At 42.9% G+C, this 24,230-nt stretch overlaps 1 protein-coding gene across 8 annotated transcripts in view; it reads left to right on the forward strand.

Moving 5' to 3' along the window:
- Nucleotides 1-24,230, forward strand: part of ARID1B (AT-rich interaction domain 1B) — a 330,840-nt gene that overhangs the window by 173,337 nt on the left and 133,273 nt on the right. For 2 of the 8 annotated variants that reach the window (XM_075413854.1, XM_075413856.1), the window contains exon 5: nucleotides 9,253-9,294. The exons of the other annotated variants lie outside the window; for them this stretch is intronic. In XM_075413854.1, the coding sequence (XP_075269969.1) occupies nucleotides 9,253-9,294 (42 nt within the window). The remainder of the gene's footprint in view (nucleotides 1-9,252; nucleotides 9,295-24,230) is intronic. 8 annotated transcript variants of the gene reach the window in all.

Here is a 24,230-nt window from a genome sequence, read left to right on the forward strand (position 1 = left end):
TGTTAACCGCTTTTCTCAAAGTCATGCTTTAGAAAGTCCCGATTCACCAGTCCACCAGGGAAGGCGGAGAAGGGGGAGCAGCATAGGTATAATAAAGAGCCAGTTTCTTCTCCTGACTCAGAACTAGGTTGTGAGTGAGTAGAACTGTGTACAATCTAGTTAATAAGAACATAAGCTGTATGTAGGGTAGGTCCTCTGGTGAAAAATTTTGCCTTGGTGGGACTTTCTTGCTTATTCGTGTTTTATTCTGAAAAAGTACCCCTTTTTTCAGATAAAGCAAAAGGAAAAATAGAACAGTCCTTGTAGGGCAGGAGTTGAAACTAGCGTGGAGATTGTGCTGAGTTACAAAAAGGAGCTCAAAAGGGTGTTCTTTTCCTGTTATTTTTGAGATTCAGCTAGGTTGTGTAAGTTACCCGTTCTATTAAAATGAGGAATAAAGAATGCAATCTACGGCTGGAATTGGTTGTGAGACACAGTAAAGGTTTGGAAGTTAAAACCACATTTCTGAAACACAGTGCTCCCTACATTGTGTGCCGCCTCGCCTAAAAAAAGTCTTTTTAACCCACATACCCCAAATAGTACTGTCTAAGGTGCAGGAAGCTTTTTCTCCTGAGCACAATAGGAATATGTTGAATCTTTTGAAAACAGTTTCTGTTTTTCAAACACCTTTTCTTTTTCAGCATAGATAATTAACGCCTTCTTCACAGTGCTCGGTGCCCTTGATACATCTGTTACCTTTGACAGATCCTTTCTGTTTGCCACCTCTTCCTAACATGCTTCCAATATTTTCAGCACAAAATAGCTTAGTGTCTTTGATGTCGGTTGCGTACGGGCTCAATTAAATAAGGAAGCTGCTGACAGAATCGTGTAGAGTTGAAACTTGAAGCTTTGTTTCTCTAGAGATCTTGTCCTTGGTCACTGATTTTCAGTTTTTGCTGCAAGTTGTTTGGCTTCTTTTAGGCAAGACTGTTGAGTTAAGATGTGCGGCTTTAGCTAGGACTGTGTTTGCTTGCACTTTTACAGGTGGTGTGTGCAGTAACGGCATGGAGCGGTGGGACGCGGGAGCAGGGGAGTACCCTGCAGCTGTGGCCTTAAGCGGCAAAACCCCTCCCCACTGGTGAGGGTGGCTTTCAAACATGCCTTTCTGGAACTTTCTGGACCATTGAGAAGCATTACGGCACGGCAGCTGTTCGGTACCACCCCCTAGTTGCTGGCGGATGGCATCTCGCGCCTACGCCAGCAAACCCGACTTTGTCTGAGAAGGGCTGTTGGGGGGTGCTGGGGCGCCGGTGGGTTGCTGGGCTGCTGCAGTGGGAACCTCCAGCCCTGCGAGTAGAGGGCAGCGACGTTTTAACCCCTTTTTGTCTTCTCCCTGGCAGGGTCCCTCTACAGCCTAACAGTGCGGCTGCGCACAAAGGCGGCTGCTGTAGAGACCCTTTGCAGTGGGCTTCGGTAGGCGAGGTTTTACGATTCCCAGCTTTGGAAATGCGGAATGAAAATGAAATCGTGGTGTTGGAACAAGAGAGTAAGAAATACAAATGGATTAGAAAAGATGCAGACACAATACCTAAATAAAAGGCTTACCGGTGGCAGTAATTGTTACTGCTTATGTCACATGGTATAATGACAGTTTTCAGGATTTCCCATATATTAGAATGCATGAGGATGAAAGGTTGGAGTTTCGTTTTTGTAATATCTACCACTCTTTTCTTAAGGGAAATTAAGCAGAGACTGCTCTGAGATTTTGGTCTAAGTACAACAATCATTTTGATCTCTACATTGTCAAACAAATAAATATCAAAAGCTAATTTTCAGTGCAGTTACTCTGTTCCATTCTGGTGTGAAAGAACTAATTGTATGTTACACGTCTTTGCATACATGTGTATGAAAAGCAGTATGACAGAAAAATACAAAAGATTTGAGCTATGAGTATACGTTTACAGAGGGAAAATGTGCATGTGTATGGGTGTATGTATACCTGTTTCATCTCCTGACGACAAGAGCAGATGAATGTGTTACTGTCATGACTTTGCCGCTGAGCAGCTGTTTATACAGTACCTACAGAGGAATAAGTTACCGCAGAATTGTGAGGGATGGGAGCGTGCTCGCAGACGGGTCTCACAGGTTCCCTTGCAGTGAGCATGCGCTGAGCAGAGGTGTGCACAGTCTCAGATGTCAATTTATCTGGGATTTGTAACAGTTGTTTCCTGTTGCAGACCTAAAGACACTTGTATCTTTCTGTCTTTTTGAGGTTACAGGAATTGCCCCCTAGCACACAACTTTTTTTCTCACGAGTTGCTTTTAATATGTGTAATTCTCTATCTCACAAGGCTGATGGTTATTGCTTTTAGTTAGCTAGTATCTAGAGTCTAATTTTTTTGCTTCTTAGGGATTGGCCTTGTTCCCAGGATTTTGCAAAATATTTGCAATGGGAGACTAAACCAGCAGGTTAGTCAATAGCACGTCCAAGAATGTGTGTTGAGCACAGTGTTGAAGATGTGAATGATTTTTTGTTGTTGTTGTAAATCAGCTTCCCCCAAAACACTGGCATTTAAGAAAAGGTTTAAAAATATCAGCAGGGCAGATCTGTTCCACTAAACAGCTTTTAAGAACATGAGGCGTCATTGTGTTTTATCTCGAACACTGGCTGACCAAGTACAGAGCTGCTTCAGCGAGCTGCGTCCTTGAGCCACTGTGTTGTCTGTACATGCTAATAAGGAGAATGAGGAGAATTAATAAGCAATTTGAGCTGCAGCATAGTTTCTTGAAACATCTTTTCAAACCTTTTTAGCACAAAGTAGCACACAAAGTTATTCTATCATTTAAAAAGAGATCATTTTGTTATGGAATTTGTGTTTTTGGAGCTAGAAGTTGTGGTTTCAAAAATTAGAACACTGATCTTTATTGTTGCTAGACCTGGTGAACTAAGAGATAAATGACTGATACCACAAAGAACAAGCAAAATAAATTAAAGGGAAAGTCTTAAGAAAAAGTGGATGCCAGATTTAATGAATAATTGACCTGAACTGGGTCACATCGTATCCAGTTTTTGCACAGGTCAGACTGTGAGGAGATGGCATTTACTTAACCGAGAGGCCTGGAGTGAGTAGTCTCAATGGACTTTGTATGGAAAGTGAGGAAATCTCAGCTGATCTAGCCTTAATTCACGAGATTTAGACTGTGCGACTACCATGCCTTTATTTCAGGCATAGATTCAGGGTCATAACAAAGGTGTGTCTTTGGCGTGTTTGTTCAAGGATTGCCCAGAGAACATGCCCAGTCCTCCCTTACTCCAGACCTGAAACCTAGCCTGAAGTACATGCATGCTTGCCATTAAAAATAAACAAAACTGGTGGCAAGTAGCAGGGAAAAAGGGAAGGAAGGGTTGTCGCCATGACCAAAGTTTATTCCTGCAGTTCTGCATGCATTAAAAGCGGTGTATGCCTTCAGTAAGCCCTTGAAGAAGTGCCAGAAACTAGTGTGGGTCGTGTAGGTTTGTCCCTGCTCCAGCGAGGACAACCATCTTCTACAGGTGCTGAATCCTAAATTGTGTTAAGAGGAGGGCAAAGGGAGGAGGTATTGCAGCTAGTTAGATATGAATGGCTGTAGCCGTATTAATATTTGAAATAAACTTTCTAAGGACTTTGCAAAATGAAAACTGGATTAACTTCTTGTCACCTTTGTTTAAAAAAGACGAGTTCGGAACTGGTGTTGTGTGGGTGGTTAGGCTGATGGGAAAGCCATAAAAGCTGAGAATCTGTGCTAGAAAGGGGTGATGAGGGTATATCTGCACCAAGCACTGCAGCATCCTCCATGTTTCGCGCTGGCCAGGCTGGTGTGTGGAAACAGCAGCTGGAGTTACGTTTGCGCTGCTCTGCGCCCGGACTAGTGAGTCCCACCTACAAGTTGTTGGGACTGCAGAGCCTCCCCCCACCCGCCACCAAGTCCTGTGTAAGTCGGAGGGCAAACACGGGTACAAGAGCAAACAGTTTGATTACACTGGGCTGTGTGATGTGGTTTGTCTTATCACGATCGAGCAAGAGGTGAATCCCGGCGGCGAGAGGGTGGTTTGACGGTAGTTCAGGAGAGAGCGCCTGTATTTCCTCATTCTTTTCAAATTTCCTTGTCACAGGGAAGAGAGTCCTTTCTGATCTGATTGATCTTTCCTGAACAGGGAAAACAAAAGTGTTACAAAATGCAGGCATTACCATATACATTTATTTTGTTTTAAGCATATTTTAAAATTGCCAGAGGCATGCCTTTTCAGTAAGCAGGCAGTTGGCAAAAACCTTCTAGGTATTAGAGAAGCCCTGTGCTATAATTTTCCTGGAATAATAATGTCAAACAAATGACAATAGAATGCCTATAAAATTTGCAGCCAGCTGGGCAGATTCTCGTGTGTGACCCACGGAAACTGCAAGTGCCCGTGCAGAGCATTTTGTCTTGATCAGAGCTGCTCCAGTTGGCTGCGTTCCTTGCCAGAGTAGCTGTAACCCCCTCACCTGCCAGCTGCGAATAGCGGCTCCGTTAAACGAACTCTGAGGAGCTCCGACCCGAGTCTGAGAGCAGCATTATGTGTGTGTTGTATTGGGAGTTTTTGCCTGGGTAGTTAAATGTAGATCTATGATCCTTTTCAGCTTTAGTGTTAACAGGATATTATATGGGAATCAGCGTGCATCAGAAATGGTTATTAGTGCTTCTTTTCGGATTCCCCCAGAAAAGGTGGAGAGGGATTCTGTGACCCGTGTCTTTTGCGAGGCAATTGTTTTGTCCTTGCGTACTAGCTACCTCACACCCTGTTGTTTGGGTAACGGTCTGGGTGTTAAGCATAGCTGTAATTTCTCCTGTTAACGATATTCCACTTCCTGGGGCTCTTGCTCGGTTCCAGCTAATCCTATCTCAGACAAAGTCTCGATGAGACAAGAAGGAGCTGGACGGGGCTGCAGGCCGAATCGATGCCGAGTAAGGCTTTGGAGAAGACCAAATTACAGTAATTCCCTGTGTCATCTGATCACTAGGTTGTACAGCTCTGTTCCAAAAAGGTGTTGTTCAGCGTTGCTCCTCAAGGTTTTGATCTACGTTTCAACTCCTTTTCTTTTTGACAGGGAGGTAAAAATGACTCTGTGTATGATTTACTGTAAGTCTCTTGGTTGCGGTGCAATATTGTTTGGAGCTGTATGAGTCCTTTGTTGAAGAGCAGAACAAAAATACTGAGTAAGTCTCATTACTTCTGACAGACACTCAGGGCTACTCCCCAACTTGTTTCAGTGTACTACACACGTTACTCATCGGGGATCCTTCGGGCTGACGTGAGCGCATTTATGAATTCTTCCATCTTGTAAAATAAAAAAACCCTATTCAACGCTATTCTATTCTACTATTAAATTGTAGAACACTACATCAGCAGTAGTGGTTTTGACCACAGCTGCCCATTTTAGAGACCACATAGGTTGTCTAGGGGGGTGGGAAGTTCCTCTTGTCAGGCGCTGGGGAAGACCTGCAGGGTTTCTCAGCACCATCCCGGCCAGCCAGGGGGGCTGCGCTCAGACCGGTTCCTGGTCCCCGGAATGCCTTGGCCACGGCGCTGGCAGGGAGCGGGCTCTGGGAAGGCCGAATTCCCTGGGCAGGACAGGCGTGCTCCAGCTGCACAATACTCCGGCTTGAACCACTGATTGCGTCTGATGCAGCTGATGCTCAGTGTGTGATTGACACGTGCGCTCTCTGGAATACTGCCCCATCGTCTACCCCAGACCACCTATAGCAGCCTCCTAGCCCAGAATTGCAGGGCACTGTAGCGTGGTTTGGGTTTGAGTATCAGAAGCGAAAAGGCTGTTTGATTCTTTAGGTACAGTGGGAGAAACACCAGCGAACAGTGAGTAAAAGTTGCCTTTCCGTAGAAACAAAATAGAGGGCAGACAGGCCCTTTCAGCTGTAACGCTGCACTGTGAGGGGTGGGAAGCGGGCTGGAGCAAAGATTCAGAGCAGTGCCCAGGGGAAAGCGGCTGTATCTGATACATATATATATATGTATATGTATACAGGAAATCCACAGTGCTTCATTTAAGAACCAACACCCTTTTTTTAAATGATGCAGTGAATTTCTCGTCGTAAAAGAACCCCCCAAGATAATATATTTACATATGGACAGTCAGACGACTAAAATAGGAAATGTTTAACTGCCACAAATAATTACATGATGAGAAGTTCATAATTAATGTCTGATTATCCTGAAACAATAATGAATCTCTTATTCATTTTTTTGTTTATTGGAACGGAAGCGGTGTATTTTGAAGGTGATGAAGAGAGAGGTGATGCTTGCTGGATTCTTAGGGAGGTCTTCTCTCCTGCTCGGGCGGCGTGGGTGCCGGCTGAAGTACGCTCCCGTTCCCACTAGAGGGGGGTCCTCTCAGCCCAGGCGGAGATGGTGCCTTGGGGCTTGTTTTTTATTATTTTTTATTTGAAACTCAGCATGAGGAAAACCTCACGTTGTCCCACATCTTGTTTCAGTACTCTGTATCATGTATCTTACAGTGTCAGCAGTTACTGGTCTCTTACTGATCTTAACTGCGTTTTGTACGAAATGGTGGAAACCGAGACGAATGGACTAACGCGCTGGTAAACGCAGTAGGAACAGAGACCACAGAGGATGTTTTATTGCATCGTCTGCAAGGTGAGGACAGGTATTTAGCACAGAAGCAGTGTGATCACTCTTGGAACAACAGAAGTGGTGCTATCAGACCTGTTCGATAACATTTTTTAATTAGAATTATTATCTGCACCAGCAGCTGCACTCTGAACCATTCTGTTGTTTCTGCGAGCCTTAGCTTTCTAAGCATAAAAGAAATAATTTCTATGCGTAAAAGAGGACTAAGAGTATGTTACGTCAGCTTGAACTTCTGCTTTCCCCTCCGATGTCACAGTTGGTTCCTCTTCTCGGTTTGTTGGTGAGAAGGAGGAGGAGGAGTGGGAGGCTCTGCCCACTCTGTGCTGGCTCAGGTCGGGGGTCCCTGCCCCCCGCCGTGCTGGGCCAGGGGGAGCCTGGGGCAGGGGGCCGGTGGCTCCATGGACCCCTTCACCCAGCTGGGATAGCGTGGGGGGGGAGAGGAGGAGGAGGGTACCGCAGGGCCAGGGACACCCAGCGGGCTGGGCTGGCCGGGAGTCAGCAGCCCGGCTGGGTTCGAGGGGGCAGTCAGAGCGGGACCCGCTGGCGGAAGGGCTCCGGTTTTCCTGGCCAGTCTCCAGGACGGGAATGTAGCAGAGTCGTACGCGTTAATGGGTCTGGAGGTACTGTCTAAGGTATGTGACCGGCACAACACCGGACGGAGAAAACTGTCCGAGTTTTGAACAAGGTAGTATGGATTTTGGGGTCTGTCTAGTTACGGTAGCTGGATGTTGTACCGAAACACTAAGCCTGGTGAAATTGAGCTTCACGGTTTAGATGGGTACCACATTAACCCTAGCCAGCCTGCTTCTGATACTGGAATGGCTTTCTCCAGAAGTCACTTGAGCGTCTGAGTAGGGTGCTGTATTGTGACAGGCCATCGTACTGTTACTTCCAATCCAGTGGCTGATTATTCTCTTCTTGGCCTTGGGCAAGTCACTTAACCCTCTGTCTGTTTCTTCATCTGTAAAATATATTATGGATATTTATCAGTCTCACCAGGACTGATTGTTTAATATTTATAAAGTGCCTAAAGGATTAGAAGCTTAATATAAGTAGCTAATACATATCATTTTAGATTGATCTTATTTACTTGGATTTTTTTTTCTGCCTGCTATTGAATGAGGTGCTATTTTGTAGCCCCTTACTGCCATTCCTAATCAGCTGGACAGATCACAATTGGGTAACTTCAGGTTCATATTCTTCTTTTAGGCCCAGTTCCTATAAATGCTTTATCTCCTTCCCCCTTTTTTTTCCCTCCTTTTTTTAATTTAGAGATGAAGAGATACCATATGTTGCTAGATCATGACATAAATATATGTAAGTGCAGCCATCATTGTTAGTTTATCGGCCTTTCCATTATAAACCCTCTTGTTCAGGGGTTTATAACTCTGGCATTATAACGTGCTTCAGGCTGAAACCTGACATTCATTTTTTTCCCTCTTGATTTGCTTTAAATCCTTCACTCTTCTTAAGTTAAACTGGAGATTAGATACATTAGTTATAGTTATACTAGTTGTATAAATTATAATGCAGCAGTAGGCATTTTAAATAGGATGTAAATCAGAGAAATAGAGAATTTCCTAGTTGTTAAAACTGTGAGCCTGGGAGTAGAAATCTGGGGTTCTTTCCCTGAGTGTGTCCCTGGCTCGGCACAGGACTACTAAGAAATTACTTAACCTCTTTCCGCCTCACTCTTCTGCCTGTATATTGGCATGATGACATTTCTTACTTCACTGGTGTATTGGGATGCTTAATTAATTAGAATTCATAGAAGCACTGAGATTCTCGGGTGAAAGGTGCTGAAGTGTGAAGTATTTTTAAGGAGTCTGATGGAAAATCAACGTGGCTGCTTTTTTGCGCCAGTTGCCCGTTGTCGCGATCGGCGCGTATCAGCTCTTAGAGCTGCACGGTACGTGGCAACCCGCGAGGAGCTTGATGCGGAGCACCGCGTGGCGACCTAGCGACTTGCTTTTTCCAACATGCTTTCAGACATTCACTGTGTCTTGCGGCCGGCGAGTCTCGGCCTTTGCCTGGAGAGTTTGTGTTCCCTGAATTCTGCAGTTCTCAAAGAATTCGCTGTGCTCGATACCGGACAGGAGCCTCCAAGCAAGGCCGCTGCTGCAGAGTTTCCCTTCAGCGCTGTTCCGCAGGAGTACCCAGCCTGATCAGGAGAGAACGGGAGGGGAAGAGTTCAGATATTTCCAGCCTTTTTTTACAGGGAGTTGTTGTGGCAGATGATTCTGGTTGTGCTCCAGCAGCTTTTTGGTGTAGCCGAAACTCCATATGGAGAAGAGCGTTCCAGCTGTAGTACAGTAAATTCTGGGACACTGGCAGATCCTTTTTATGCTGTTTAGGTTGAGAAACCTTGTTTGTGTGGTGAGGGATGCTTTCTGAGTTTCCTCTCAAGGATTCCTGTTGGCAGCTGTTAGTTCAGCATGTCTGATCGTGTGTCGGTTTCCCAGGGTTGATCCAGGCTGGCGTCTTCATTTGCAGATCTCCTCTTTGCCTGGACTGTGGTGCTGTGATCAGGAGAGAGAGGTTCTTGGTAGTGGCTAAATTTGAAATGATCTTTCTCCTTATAATTTCAGGTTGAAGTCTTGGCCTCCGAGGATGCTACATTTGGACACAAGGTGTGTAGTTTGATGCAGTTTTGTTATACAGGTCCCATCAATTTAAATTGTTGGGTGTGATGTCACAGAAGACAACAATTTTCAACCTGAGAATTGAGGACCCTGTGACTTGCATCCACCAATGCAGAAACTTTCCCTTACACGTGGTAATCTAAGAACGACAAACAGGCTGTCTTAATCCTGTTATTTGGTATAAAACCTGTGAACAAATCTTACTTGTGGAAGCCCGTGTGGAAACGTGGAACGTCGACTTTGTAGTAAAAGATCGGAGTTGCCCAAGTGCTGGATTTGTTCTTCTTCCACAAATTTGCAGCTCAAAAATTGTAGTTGTTACCTGCTTTGCGGTCTGTTGAGTAAGCCACTTTGTTCATGGTCCTTTTTCACAGTGCATCTCAAGTAGAAAGCAGTACGCTGAACAGCTGCATCACCCTGTGTTCAACTGTAGTCCAATGCGTGGCACGCAGCATGTGTCTTGGAGAGACCACTGTAGACCTGCTCTGCTGAATGGGTGGGCTGTCTCCTAGTTTCTGCTGGAGTTTCTCTGGCCGGTGAGCCTTGTGGTGACGACCGTAGTTTTAGTTGAGCGCTAATAACAGATGATTCTAAGCAGGGCAGATTGTGTGTAGGCTATATCTAGTTAGCTAGGAACAGAGTGGATGGGGGGGAGGGAGAGGAGGAGATTGTAGGAACAGTAGGCTAAATCATGGCAATGAAGAGTTTCCTGCTGCTGAAGGCCCACATGCTGTGATACTACTGCAGGTGAGAAAATAGCCGTGCTATTACTATCAAGGTAAAAAAAAAAATCAAGAAAAGATGAAGTGAGTTCTCCAAGTTTATGCAGGATACCATAAACCAAATTAATCCATGGGAAAAAAAGTTTTAAAGCACCTAAATATTCATGATGCCAGAATTTACATTGTGTCCATATTGTACATATTTGTGCTGATATATGATAAAGTGATTTAAATAAATTATTAAAAAACAAACACAGCTACTCCGATATTATTGGAGGTATTTAACATATGGTAGTCTGCAGTATTTTCTGTTTTTTATTTAATACCCCACATGCATACAGAATATTCTTTGAATATTTAATAAACCTGGAGGGTCAGCTCTTGTGAACTCATCTCCATAATCCTTCAGACTAGGTGGGTAAACAGAAATATTACTGAAAATTATTGTAGCCAATCGCTCTCAGAACTAAAACACTGTGGAGGAGGCTTCTTATTTTTTTTTATTTCTAAACTTGCAAGATGTTTTTCAGTCTTGGAGTCATCTTGATGGACATCCTTTGAAACTCTTTTTTTATTACAAAAGGTTTTAAGAATTTTCTGAGCTCTTAATATCTTCCTCCAGAGTCCCAAGCAACTTCTGTAAGATTCAGCTTCAGAACCAACAGAGTCTTTTCACTCTCTTAAAACGGTAACTTTATGTTGTATAGTGAACTATATATGTGTTGGAATGTCATGTAGTTTTTATCAATCAAAAAGAAAAGTAAATATATCATCCCAAATTTGTTAATTCCAGAATTTATCTTAGTTGTCTATTTAGGCATGCTATGGAAGCATTTTCCCCCTTAAGAAACACGTCCTCTACTGTCTGTCTCAATGACAAATAAATGTTAGTGTCTCTGTTACATGAACCAATCAGTTGGTATATGCCCACGGAGAATGTGTATAAGCACAATTTCAATAAGCTGGTATGGCGAGTACCAGATAACGTAGTTGAGAAGGATGTGAGGTTAAGAGTTTGTATGATATAATGCTTTCCTTGATACCAACTTTTAGCCTGAATTTCCTTCCAGGTCTGTTGGAGACTGTTGAGGGGGCTGTCTTTACTGGTTTGGGTGCAGCATATGCCTCAGCTTGAAATGTTGTAGGACCCTTCGATGTGCATAAGCAGCAGCATAATCCGCTGCAAGGGATGACTCTTCGTTTGACTATATCCATTCCACCTATCCTAAGACACTTACCACTTAGTTTTAGATTTGTTGACAGGCTGTGTAGCCTGTAGATACTAGAATACTGTTTTTAAACAATGATATTCCTAGACTGCTGAGAGAGCTTACAGTGTTATGTGTTAGTCTTAAGTTCTCCATTATTTCAGTCTCACGGTAAATATGCATCCTGGCAGCGAATGGGGCTGTTTCCCAGGAAAACGCTCCGAGTGAGACGGTAGAATGTTGTTCAGCTTCACTGTAGTTGTTATCGGTGAAGTGAAGATCTGGCTAATGTAGTCGGCCCCTTGGATAGTTGAGTCTTTGATAATGATGATAAGTGCATGTAGAAATCGGCTACAGGATGCTTGTGATGCAAGACATGCATATTGACTTGGACAAAATAATTGTTATTTTAGAAAAGAAAATTAAAACAAAAGCTATTGTTTCACACTGTCAAAAATACTCAGGGAGGAGGCACCTGGAAGTGCCAAATCTTATCTTCACTCCGTACACACAGAACAGGTGCAGACTGCAGACCGGTAGCAATAGTCCTTCAAAATGTTCCCTCCACCTCACCTTTTTAATTAGAAAACAGTCTTCTCAAAACAAAGGTACAGTATAAGGGGTTTATTGGAGTAAAAATTACATTTGAAGATGAACATTTTTCATTTCTTTGTTTTGTGCTTATATGAGACCAGTACTCTTTAATGGGCCATGAGATGTAAGCGGTTTTTCAATCAGTTTAAGTGAAAGTTGTTGTTCGATGAGTATAAAGCTGCACAGATGTGACAGCATCGCTGTCCAGACCTTTCCTCTGGTTGAATAGTGGGAAGCAAAAGCATTCAGCTTTCTTTGCAACTAATTTTACAGAAGGGGGAAGCTATTAGCCGAAACAGCTTTTTTTAAGATGCTATATGTGACGTTCGGTTTAATTTACACCTGCATTTGTGTGTTTGCATGCATGTTTGTTTCTCAAAGAAAAGAAAAAACCAAAACATCCATCTTTTGACTGAGCCTTCTGCTTCAGTATTTAGAAGGCTTGTGATATATGCGTGGTTGTGTATGGAGGGACGCAGGGGAAATGACCACCTAGCAAATCATGAACAGCTGATGGGTGATCTGGAACAGACTTAACAGTTAATGCCTGGTTCACTCAAATTCTGCCGGGTATAAACTTACATATATAGTAAGTTTCTTCAGAACTGTCGTTGCCGAGAAACTAACGTAGAGTGAGAGCAAATAGATGGAGTGGTATCTGCCCAAGTCTGCAGTCAACACACAGGAATGTATTTCAAAGTTGGAAACTTCCTTGGTCCCATTAATCTTCTTGAAGCCTAGTGATGACATGTAAAATACTAACAGTACCAATTTATTTTGTCTGTATTTTAGCTGAAATAGGAAGATACATTTTAGCAGATGGGACCAGTGTTCCCAGATGGTAGAGAAAATTAGGAGGGATACAAAGATGTGAAAAATAAATAAATAATAATAAAAAAAGAATAAGGTGCGCAGAGCAGAAAGAAAAGGTAAAAAGTTTACTGTTTTGAATGATGCTGATTTAAACACCAATGCAATGAACAAATAAAAATAACAGTGCCTGACTTTTTAAAATCCTCCGAAGAGATTTAGATGCTCAATTTCCATTAGAACATTTTAATCCCTGAGGTAGAATTGAAAATCTTAGTCTGAAAGGTTGGTTATTACATACAGATTTAAGCCACATGTTATTGTTGTAGGAGCCGCATGTTGGCATCGGTTGGAATTACGGTTTCGAATGCCGTAGCGCGTACTCCATCCAGACAGGCCACAAATGGTGCCTGGCCCTATCTGAGAGTGAGATGCTAGACTTGCTAAATGTCTGCACTCGGTTTGCTGTCCTCCTCCTTCCCTCCCTTTCCCTAAGGCTTTCACTGTCGGCGTGTACCTGACCCAAATAGCACGGGGTAGAGGCGGCTGCCTGCAGTTACGCAGGGTGAGCTCACCTCGGCCACGTGTCTCAACCTGTCCGTGGACGCGTGGAGGGCCATAAGCTCTGCTGGCAGGGACGGGCGCGGAGCTCGCCTACCGCAGCTAGAGCCGAGGCGCGGCGAGCCCCGCTTAGCGCAGCGCTAACATAAATGCGTTTGTTAATGGCAGTCCAGCAGCTACATGTCAGAAGGCTCACAACTTTGTGCAAGAGGAAAAGAGACACTTATGTTCCCACAGTGGGGGAGCTCCACCGCGAGCAGGACTCTCTTATTTGGTAGTGAGCTTTAATCCTTCCATTGTGTGTCGTTTTAAGCTGTGTTGTGATGTAATTGGCTTAATCATTACTATTATGTTGCTTTGCACAAGTTAAGATTGTAATTTGACATATGGAAATAAATGGCAGCTGGATTAGTGATTTGCAGGTGTCATTTAAAAGCGGGGCAGGGAAGAAAGCCTTCCATATTTTGCAAGCGGCGTGTTTGCTAACGTACAGAGGCAGAATTAACTGCACAACTGCATCTCGCGCTGCCTTGAAGCAGGAGCGAGCTTCACCAGTTCATTTTGGGACTGTACTGCTGGGGTTGAGGGAAGAGAGTCTCATTCCCGATGGATGTGTTCCCTGTAGGAGTGATTTTGCATTTCCTTTGCAGAAGACAAATACAGGAGAAAAGCTTTCTCTTTGATTGAGAAATCAGCATAATGGAGACACAGCTCTGCTAAAGAAAGGCGGCGAGGGTGGCATTTCTGATGTGGCTGTGTCTGCGCGGTGGAGCTTTCAGCGTTGTTCGTGGAACTAGCCGTATGTTTGTTTTGTGACACAGCGTAAAGTGATGACCTCGTCTCCAGAATTTAGTAACTCTGAAAGTTGTTGAGGGAGTCTGTTCCTAAGTCTTTTTAAGGATGTGCTTCTGAGATGCGTTTTTTAAAAATGCTCTTTCTCTGATACAGGATACATGGTTTAAAGAATCAGTTGTGCTTAGGACTAACCCACCTTTTTTTCCTCCCAAACATGCTTCTTTTAACTTGAGTTTGTTAAGGTGTGGGGTTTTGGGTTGGGTTTTTTGGGGGCTGGTGGGGTTTTTTTTGCTTGCTCCACCTTGCAAAAGCTGCTTTATTGCACACTCAGCACATCAGGGTGCGTCTTCTGTAGCCCACTTATTTCCATGGTCCCATACCCCAGAAGTTCAAATCCCAAGAGGAAATGTGGCTACACAGTGTAGCTACGTGTCAGCTTCCTGGTCTGAAGCGTAGCACACCGAACAGGATACAATGGGTGGCTGGTTGTGAGTTGTGACTGTGCGGATCTAGAAGGAAACTGTTGCTCTAGTGGTATCTGTTACACAGAAGCCTGGAGCTACCAGGTGGAGTAGAGATGCCATTTGAGAAAATTGAGAAAACCTGTTCTTGTGAAATAGTCTCTGAATTTTTTAAAAAAATTGTATTAGCTTGATTGCAACAAAATAGTACTTACTTCCTGGAAAGAAGGAGAAAAGAAGCCATTGAAGGAGAAGAAAAAATAGGCATTAAAAATTGTTTTCTTTTAATGCATGCCTTGTTTAAGGGGAGCTTTCTTTTGTTGAAGGCTCTAAGCAGCCTCTGCTTCTGCCATCTGGTGGTTACTAATAAAAGTTGCGTCTTCAAAGCCAAATTAAATTGTTTTAAAGCCAATTAATCCTTTTCAGAAGAGGATGTTTTCAAGTGTCTGAATTATCTCTGTCTTGATGTGTTGACACTTGGAGTGACTGTGCGTGTGCTTAGTATATGGGAAAATATAGAGAAATGAGTTCTCATTTACATCTGTCTGTGCACTGTTGACTTAGGTAGGGATCTGGGGGCTGTAAATAAGTTTTTGGAATTGTTTCGTCTTAGAAAGAATAGATATTCATATTAGCCTCCAGTAACTTCTGTTTCGCTACTCAGAGCAGAGTTGGGATTACATGCTTCCCCAGTTCTGTTGTTGTTTTCTTTGTGGAGTTGTTTCACCTGAGGTGTTCCGATGACTAAAAGGATTTTCCAACCTTCTTTCTTTGAGTCATTTTCAAAGCTGTGTTTTAGGATTGCTGAAGTCCTCTGAGTGCCCTCTGCGCTGGCTGTTTTCTAAGGGTAGAGAATGGCATTCTAGCAGGGAACGAGGTGCTATTTTAATATTTCTGTGAACCCCTTACAGATGTCTTAAAGCGTTTTTAAGTAGTTATGACTAAGTAGCAGCAACTTGGACATGTTTCTGCTTGGACCTGTGCATATCAGTGCTGTGTTATTCTGGACAGTCTGAAGAACGTGCAAAACCCAGCAATTGTGGTGATGTTTTAGAAATTTCATCTACTTAATCAGTAGTTCTTAATGCCTGGCAAGTTTAGGCTCAGTAAATATCTGTGTGGTTTGGGGTTTTTCCCCCAATTAGTTTTATAGAAATCAAGAGACACACTGAGAGATTTAGAGCCGTAAGTTCCGCTCCATCCATTTTACAGGCCTGACTGTGGTCCAGCTTTGTCCCGAGCACTGCGGGCTGCAGAGGAGTGTGTCTAATCACCTTGAGTATGGTATGGAGGGTGAAACTGGAACAAGAATGCTGTACCCCATCAAAATCCGTTCCAAAGACCACCCGCTTGTTGTGGTGCCCCGACCCTCACTGCTCACTCCCGCTTCCCATATAGAGAGGATTTTAAAGCTCTGTGGGAGGGTGGAAATAAGTGAGGGCTTCTTAGAGGTCCTTGTGTAGTGGAGCTGGATCTGGACAATTCCAACACAATCTGGGATGAAGAAGAAAAGATGAAACAATACATAGAACAGGAAAAAAAGTCATACATTGGCTGAGAACCCCCATATGTGGAAATGTCAAGACCCACTGGATGTGTGGAAGCAGTTGGTTCTTTCCTTCTTGCACCCTGTAGCCCACTCTCCTGGACTGTAGTCTAAGGAAAGACATGGCAAGGCTTTTGGAAGGAGCTGGCTCCTGTGGCAGTGTCCCTGTGCGGGTACAGCATGTCAGGCTTTCTAGAATACTCCCTTGTTTCTTCTCTCACCGGTGACCCAAACTAGCAATAAGTACATGTTGAATACCCCTTTTGAGTGTGAAGCATCTCACGATGCATGCCGAGGAAATACTACTGGTGGCCTCGGGGTTAGACTTGGGCAGTCTGCATGGGTGTGTGGTAGCGTTTGTCTGACAAAGGTCCCGAGCGCTCAGTGGCAAGCTGGTGTGAGCGCAGCCGGTCAGCATCGAGCGTGGTGCTCTCCTCGGCACCCTTGAACGTCGCTGTGGCATGGCTTGCGGGATTAGCGCCAAAAACGTGTCAACTGCTAGCTTTCTTCCTACATCATCTCTGCTTCATGGGCATAGATAAAACGTGATGAACAGCCTTCATCTCCAGTACTGCATCAGGGTATGGATGGGACCACACTTTGGGGTTTGGTGGAAGCTTGAAGCTCCCACCGCCTTGCTGGGAGCACCAGGGGGCAGAAAGCAGTGTGCAGTTTTGCGAGACAGATGTGTATGCAATTCATGGCAACTGTTTAGTATTTGTTCAAGTGATGTCCATAGGTAAGAAGGCTTGACAACTGGCTTTGCTCTTCTGATTGCTAAGTGTCCCTCTTCAGTGAGTTAGTTCTGTGCCGATTTAGGTTGCCACTTTGCTGAAATTAACTGCTGCAACCTTGAACCGCCCAGCTCTTTTGTTGGTGACAGCAGCAGTAGTCCATACTTTCCCCTGCTGCTTCTTTGAAGAGATGGTCTGTAGTATGGTTCGCCCTTTCCAAACTCCATAGAAATGCCCAAAGAGCGCAGAGTTTGGTACCGCTTTCATGGTGGGAACGTGCTTCGCCCTGAGGGTTTGACTGAACCCACCACTTCACGCTAGTCACTGCGATGCAGCGATAGAAGTGACCACTGGGAAAAGTGAATTTATTTTCTCCGTCTTCCTTCTGTTCCTCGCTACGTTTGTACATGGTGGGAGCTCTCAGGCTGCGCGGTCTGGTGTGCCTGGGCTGGCTGCCCGCGCCCGGCTGGGTGTGCTGCTCGGGGTCCTCCCTCGCTCCGCTGCTGCCTCTTGGCCATAACCCGTCCTTTACACTTCTGCATGGTCCCTTTGGTTTGTACTGCTGGTTTGAGCTTTGAGGGAGTATCAGCTTTGCGGAGAAGTCATCTTAAGGATCAGAACACAAGGTTTGCTTGTAAATACCTGCACATTTTAAATAAACGTTAAGGCAGGTGGTCTCTTTGTTTGGGGGTGGGAAGAGGGCAGGACAGACTATTTGCAAATAGTTTGGTGTTCCGTCTTGATTAGGAGAGCAGGTTAGACCAGATTTCTTTTTCTTCTGCAAATTCTACCTGATTACGCAACTGGTGGGACCAGAACTGCTCCCTCCAGCAACCAACCCCACCTTGCTACAGGAAGCACACTCCTGTTCCCATTGCGACTTAGAAAACAACAACAAAGAAACCACAAATATTTTTATTTTTTAAAAACTACTGTTCATTTGTTTGCTTTTTTTGCATAGTTTTAGTTTATAACAGCATGAAATACAAGTACAGAAAAAGATTCAGATTTCTGCTATGTGGCTGCTTCCCCTGATTGCATAGTCGGCTTGTTAAGACTAATGCTAGGTTTGCAGGACAGAAATGGCAAAGAACGTGAGAAAGTTGTTGGGCAGAGAGATGCGATTTAGGTTTTCATATCGCCTTTTTTCCTGACAGAAGGTCAGGTGTGTATCGTGCTTTGGGGCTGTGCTTTGCTCGCAAAAGGACTGTTGGCATGCCATGGATTTCAAAGGGGAAGAAGCGACAGCAATAATGCAGAGTCTTAGGCTTTTTACTGAATGTACATTTCTTTCACAAATACCACTGTTTTGTAACTTTGACGTTTCAATTATTCCGTTGTTCATTTTTGAAGAATTTCTTCTTGTGAGGGTTTTCTAGTGAATTGGGATTTTGATGGATAATTTTATTGGATTAGAATGTCACTGGGAAATCTTGTTTTTCAATGTCATTTCTTTGATTTTCCTTGGTGAACAGTTAATTATACTGAGTCTTGGTATTTTTCTTACATAGGAAACCAAGAGTACGGACGACTTTGGCATGATTTTCATACTGTTGCAGTGCTTTAAGTTGTTTAATATTATACACATGTAAACAATTGTGACATATTTCTAGGGTAACAATCATTCTATGTGTTTTATGATTTTACTACCGAATCCTCGCCACTACCTGAAATAGGAAGCAGACAGATTTACAGTCTCTTTAGTAAAACTTGCCTTAATATTTTAATCTGAAGCAAAATAAGCATCATTCGTACCATTCAATTTAATGTGACTGTCTGTTTTCATTCCACTGGCTGATTTTTCCCACTTTATCAAGATCTGTTTGAATCTTCCCGAGCCTCCTGTGGAACTTCCTCACGGTGTTATTGCTTGTGTCAGAACCGATGTAGCGATTACCTCGTAAATGTAATCTGTATCTAGAGTGGTTTTACAACTGAAGTCCTTGTGCAAGGACTGTGCTCCGATGCAGGGATGTGCAACTTAGAAACACTTGTGGGAAGATCAGTTAGAACACGTAGTAATGTAAAAATTAATAAATGTGTTTTGAGAAGTGTGTTAACTGCTGTTTATGAAAGAAAGCAATGAAGTGAATCGTGGAACTGGCTTTTGTCGCATCTAGGTAACTAAACATCATTATAGCACATGTGATTGTGTGCAAAAGCTTTACAGTAATGTAGGTATGGCTGTTTATATGCTTATTAACTCGTAGGTTTGTAGCTGTGGTGTGTGCAGAATGCTGCCAAGGTCAAAGTTGTTAAGCTACCCCAAATAGTACTGAGAGAAGGAATTATGTTAGCTAAAGCTTTCTTATTTCCTTTAAAGTCTTTTTACCAGCAGTGTTGTGGAAAAGGAGCTTGAGGAAGAAATTCGGGGATGCTGGGCCTGGCAATGACATGAAATTAAGGAAATTAAGTAGGATTAGAATTGGTGTCTTTGGTGGAAAAAGTGTTGAAGATTGTCATGATACTCAGGATCCTGTGTGTTGCCTGGCTTAGCTATATAGAGATTTGAAAGTGGAGAAGTTCAAACTTGATACAGTGGGCAAGGAAAAGCTAATGGAACACATTAAAAATGCAAGCTGACCTAGATATACTGGTGAATGGTGCCATGTGGTGTGCAGCTTTATATGGCAGGCTGCAGCATCTTGTTGACCAGAATAAAGCTAAAAAAGATGAAAATACTGCACTGTCTAGAAGTCCAAAGAGAAGATAGAAGAATTGGGCCACCCTGTTCTATTTAATAGGTGATGTTAAGAAAAAACAACACTACTAGAGCTTTTTCACTATGAAAGCAGCTATTGATTTCTGTTAAATGTATACAACGTTTGTTTAAAAAAAACCTACAGAAATTACTTCTAGGGAATGATCAATGTGCATGCTCCATCGCCACGAGTGTGTGTCTGCTTTCTGCTCTCCTCTGTCTAAGCTCCCTGTACACAGAAGCCTGGAAGATGGAAGAAAAATTAATATTCTGTTAAGACTTAGTTGATCAGAACTGAATTCTTTCTTTCTGGAAAGATTTCAGTATGGGAAAGGGTAGCAGAATCCGCCTGTTAATCTTGCGGTACTTTTAATTCCAGATTAACTTTGAAGAACTATTTTAAGAGGTGTCAAAGTATCAGAAAATGTTAATATGATATGATTTTTCAGATAATGAATATTAAAATAGCTTTTAGCTGCTGTTTGAAAGATGATGGAAAGTCATTCATTTTGGTACTCAGACAGTTTCAACATGGAATGTTATCTTAGCTTATTTATAAATACCAAAAAAAGCTTGCAGAGGAAATGTTGACCTACCCTCCCCATCCCCCCTTTCATCTGCCTTAGCCTCAGCTGGAACTGCATGAATGCAGGCATATATGATTGGGATATTATATAGGACTAGGAGGTTTAAAATTTGATATTTTTTTTCTAGGGCCATGAGTTATAATGTGTTTTCATTTGGTACAATAATAATAAGAAAGGCTTGCATGTACCTGTTATGCATTTGATTCCTCCCTGCAGTGACTCATTGTGGATCTCTCTTACAGCTAAGTGCTTGTTCCTTGTGATCAGAGGAAAATGCTACACACCTTCTGCTTCGTGCCTATTAAATTCAAGTTTCTATTGTAGGCAGCATTACACAGCTATCTGTGAGAATTAAAGGGCAAAAAAAATCAAGAACAGTAACTGAAGTGAAAATTTAAACAGCCATTTTGTTCCCCCTCAACCCTAATACAAATTTTCAATGCATTTCTGTTTTCACACTTGCCTCTTCCAAATTTACAAATTTTTCTTTCTCCCTGTTCAGAGCACATGCCTTTGGTACCCTGCTGAAATTGGTGACCATAATGGCCATTGCTCTTTTCTCTCTACTGGAACCTAAATGATGGAAACTAATCTTTTTAATCTTGCTATATTAAACATAACACCTAAGTCCTTCATCTGGACCAGTATTTTGAGTTGAAGAAGGGATTGCTTCCTCCAATTCTGTTACCATTTTCCCCCCTCACCTTCTTCATTCCCGGAGGGAATGGTCTGGAGACCGAAGTGTCCGTGTTCCTGGGAACAGAAATAGATTGTTCCATTCATAATTTAGTCATCTATTTCTGTTTGGCAAAGTTAAGCACATGCTTAACTTCAGGTCTGTGATTAAATCTCACTGACTCCAGTACTGCTTAAATGCTTTGCAAAACTGTGGCTTTTATTCCCATCTCACCATCGCACCATTCCTTCTGTCTCCTTGCTCTTTTTTTTTTTCCTCCCCCCCCCCCCCCCCCGCGCCATGCTGCAAGTTGACTGTGCTTAGTGTCAGCAGTTTATGTTCTGCATGTTTAATGAAGGCCGTGGCTCGGCTCGGCGTAGCCCTTCCCCTTACGCTAACAGAATTTTGATAAATGAGATTTCCTTGTGTGGAGAGCAGAGAAGGGGCTTTGACGGGAAAAGGCAAGGCATGAAATCAGCAGGTGTCAGGGTGTGCAAATTATAGGCATTTTAAACCAAAAACAAAATAAAGATCTTGTTATGACTAACTGTCTTAAAAATGTGTATCTTGCTATGAAGCACAAAAAGGGATTTAACAATATACTAGCAAAACAAAGGTAAATTCAGTAAGCAGTAATCTTAATCAGCATATTTTTACCTTTTTTCTCCGTTTTCCCTGTGCCTACCACCTCGATCATCAAAGTCTGCTATATAATCAATTGGATTACAATAATCATTGTTGAATTTAGCACATGGAAATACGTTTCGGTTGTGGTTTATATCCTGCATTGATCTAAACCATTAGATATCTTCTATTTTATGCCCACTCAAGTTACTGACTGCAGCAGAAGAACAGAGGTAACTAGTTGTGCAGATTAAAAGAAACTGCCAGCAGATATTGCAAGAAACCTTTTCAACTGAGATACATATCTGTGATCCTTCATCCATTTTCAGCTCTGTTTTCATTTTTCTGATACTGCTCACTGCATCCCCTCCCGCCTTGCTCTTTCAGTCTTTCTCTTTCATGCAGATTCAGCTTGTTCAATGACCGATCTCCAGACTATGTTGCTGTGTAATTTAAAAATACCTTTTTGTGTGTTCACAAGTGCCAATGAGGTATTGGATTGTTGAAATAACATCCAACTCTTCACTGGAAATCATAATCTGACACGAGTGATTGAAGGCCAGAAATGGATCCTGCAGACTTAAAACTGGAGCTATTTTATTAACTTACATAACGTTTCATAAAAGTTTCTGCATCTGTAGTGGATTAGAGATGAATTGTTTTTATTGGAGAGTTGAAGAGAAAGGACAGTTGGTATGGTTATAATAATTAATAAACACAGTTAATTACTGTGCTGGCTCTGCAGTATGTTCAGAGATTAATTTAAATCAATTTGTGCTTGCTTCTATTAAAATACTCGAAACTATTTTTATACCCACATACACAAATATAAAATGTATATACACAGAGCTGTGTATTTAAGTATGTATGTATAGGGGGTTTTTTTATATATCTGTATTTAGTTAGGTTTTCTCTCTTTTTTGGCAGGATTTTTGCATGGTTTAAAAGCAGGGGGATAATTGCAGATCGTGTGATTTTTTTCAAAAGTCGGTTCGTAACCATACCTGTGTGGTATTTCTCCCCATAATGCATACGAAGAGTTCCCCAGGACTTTCTGCTCACCTCCAGCCGCCCTCCTTCCCCCTGTCAGCCAGGTGCCAGCGGGGCCCCTCCACAGTCGGGAGAAGCTCAGTGTTGCACGTGATCACCAAGTGGCATGTTCTGGTGTGCACACTTTCTCTTACAGAGAGCATACTTTTTCTTAATTACTAAGATATACTCTTTATTTTAATTCTATCTCATCCTAAATTTGTATTTTAAAAAAAATTGTCATTTCTTTTCTAGATGTTCCACAGCAAAACAAGCACAGTTGCACAGGCAGTGGCTTCCAACAGCAGCTGTAGACCTTAGGCTATGTTGTACCTCGTCCATATTTTACAGTGTAACTTGTAATACACCCTTTTAAAATCCTAAATTCCAGTCTCTTAGCTCCCTTCGATCACCAAGAGTGTTTACAGACTTGTCTGGGAGGTGCTGGTGACTGGGTGGCAGGCAGGCAGATTTCATGATTCCTGTAAACTGCAGCCAGGAAAGGTTCTTCCACAACATCTGATCAGGTCTTTTGGGCCATTGGGCGGATGCGATTAGTGTCCCTTCTCTGAGGTTTATTGTGCTCAGGGCAGAAGGGTTTGGGAGGGACAGTGGAGGAGCTCGGTGTGGCCGTGGTGCTCCTCTCTGCAGAGAACCTTAGGTGCTCCAGCAACTTCTGGGCCTTGGTGCATCTCATTTTTGTGCCAGAATGACAGTCACAATTTTAAAGTGAAAATATAGGAATAAAAAAATAATGTGAACCACATTATCATTAGGCATATGTGTACACAAATGCACGTATAGCACAGGTCCAGTTGCTGTTTGAGATGTGCAAAGCTGTTTTATTGTAAGTGACTTGTTCCATGGTTCTTCCATTAGCTTTACCAGGGAGTCAGCCGTATTTGAAGTAACCAGTGGGCTCATAGGCTTCATTTCAGGCACCTTTTTCTTCTGGCAAGCAAGAGCTGGACTGAAGACCATCTCTGAGTTTGTTGGGACCATGCAGAGGAGCAAGTTGGTGCTCCGTGGCGAGCAAGCCGGGCAGTGCAGGGCAGCCCCCTGCGCGTGCGTTGGCAGCAGATCTGTCTGCCACGGCCCATTACCATTGGAATTGATGGCAAAATAATTTTTCTGCACCACAGGTTTGATTTCAGTGGGATCAAGCTAGGACTTGAATATACACTAAAATACATCCTTCCCAGAAGGGAAGTGCCCTCGTTTGTTTGGATGGTGCTCATAACATTTTGGGGTTACTGGAGAGAAGCTGCATGTGGGTAATGTGCTATGCCGTATCTCCATCAGATATGGAATAAATGGTTTTACTTAAACAAAGAAAACCTGTGTTAAACAGGAAAAAGAGAGCTGTGTCCTTTCTGCATCTGAGAGTTCAACCCTGTTTGTTTTCCCAGTAAGTGACGCCAGTGAAGGTTTCCTTTCACTCACTGCCACTCATGTCCTTCAGACTGCTGGCCAGAGTGTAATCTTCAGTCCAGAAGAGAAATGTTTCAAACATATGTAATACATTCTTTTGCAGGAATTCCTAAAATATCAGTTTACCGTGTGAAATAAGGTAATTATGAACAAGAGTTTATATGACATCACTTAGTTCCCCCCCAGCTGCGACTGTTGCCACAGTTCTCTCCGTGTTGATCTTTACTGTGAATACACGTTTTAGCAAAGAGCATTGCTCACTCAGATTTGGAGATTGGTTTATGATATTTTACTCTGATCTAAAGTAATTATGCTCTAAACTATGACAGGCATTGTAATTTGGAGATTGCATTCCATACATACCTTTCCATCATGTTCTGGCAAAGGCCATCCTTCTGCTAAATCTGATAAAATATAAATTTCAAATCCCAAATGTGCACTCACA

This window comes from Opisthocomus hoazin, chromosome 2 (assembly GCF_030867145.1).
Source record: "Opisthocomus hoazin isolate bOpiHoa1 chromosome 2, bOpiHoa1.hap1, whole genome shotgun sequence".
Taxonomy (NCBI): domain Eukaryota; kingdom Metazoa; phylum Chordata; class Aves; order Opisthocomiformes; family Opisthocomidae; genus Opisthocomus; species Opisthocomus hoazin.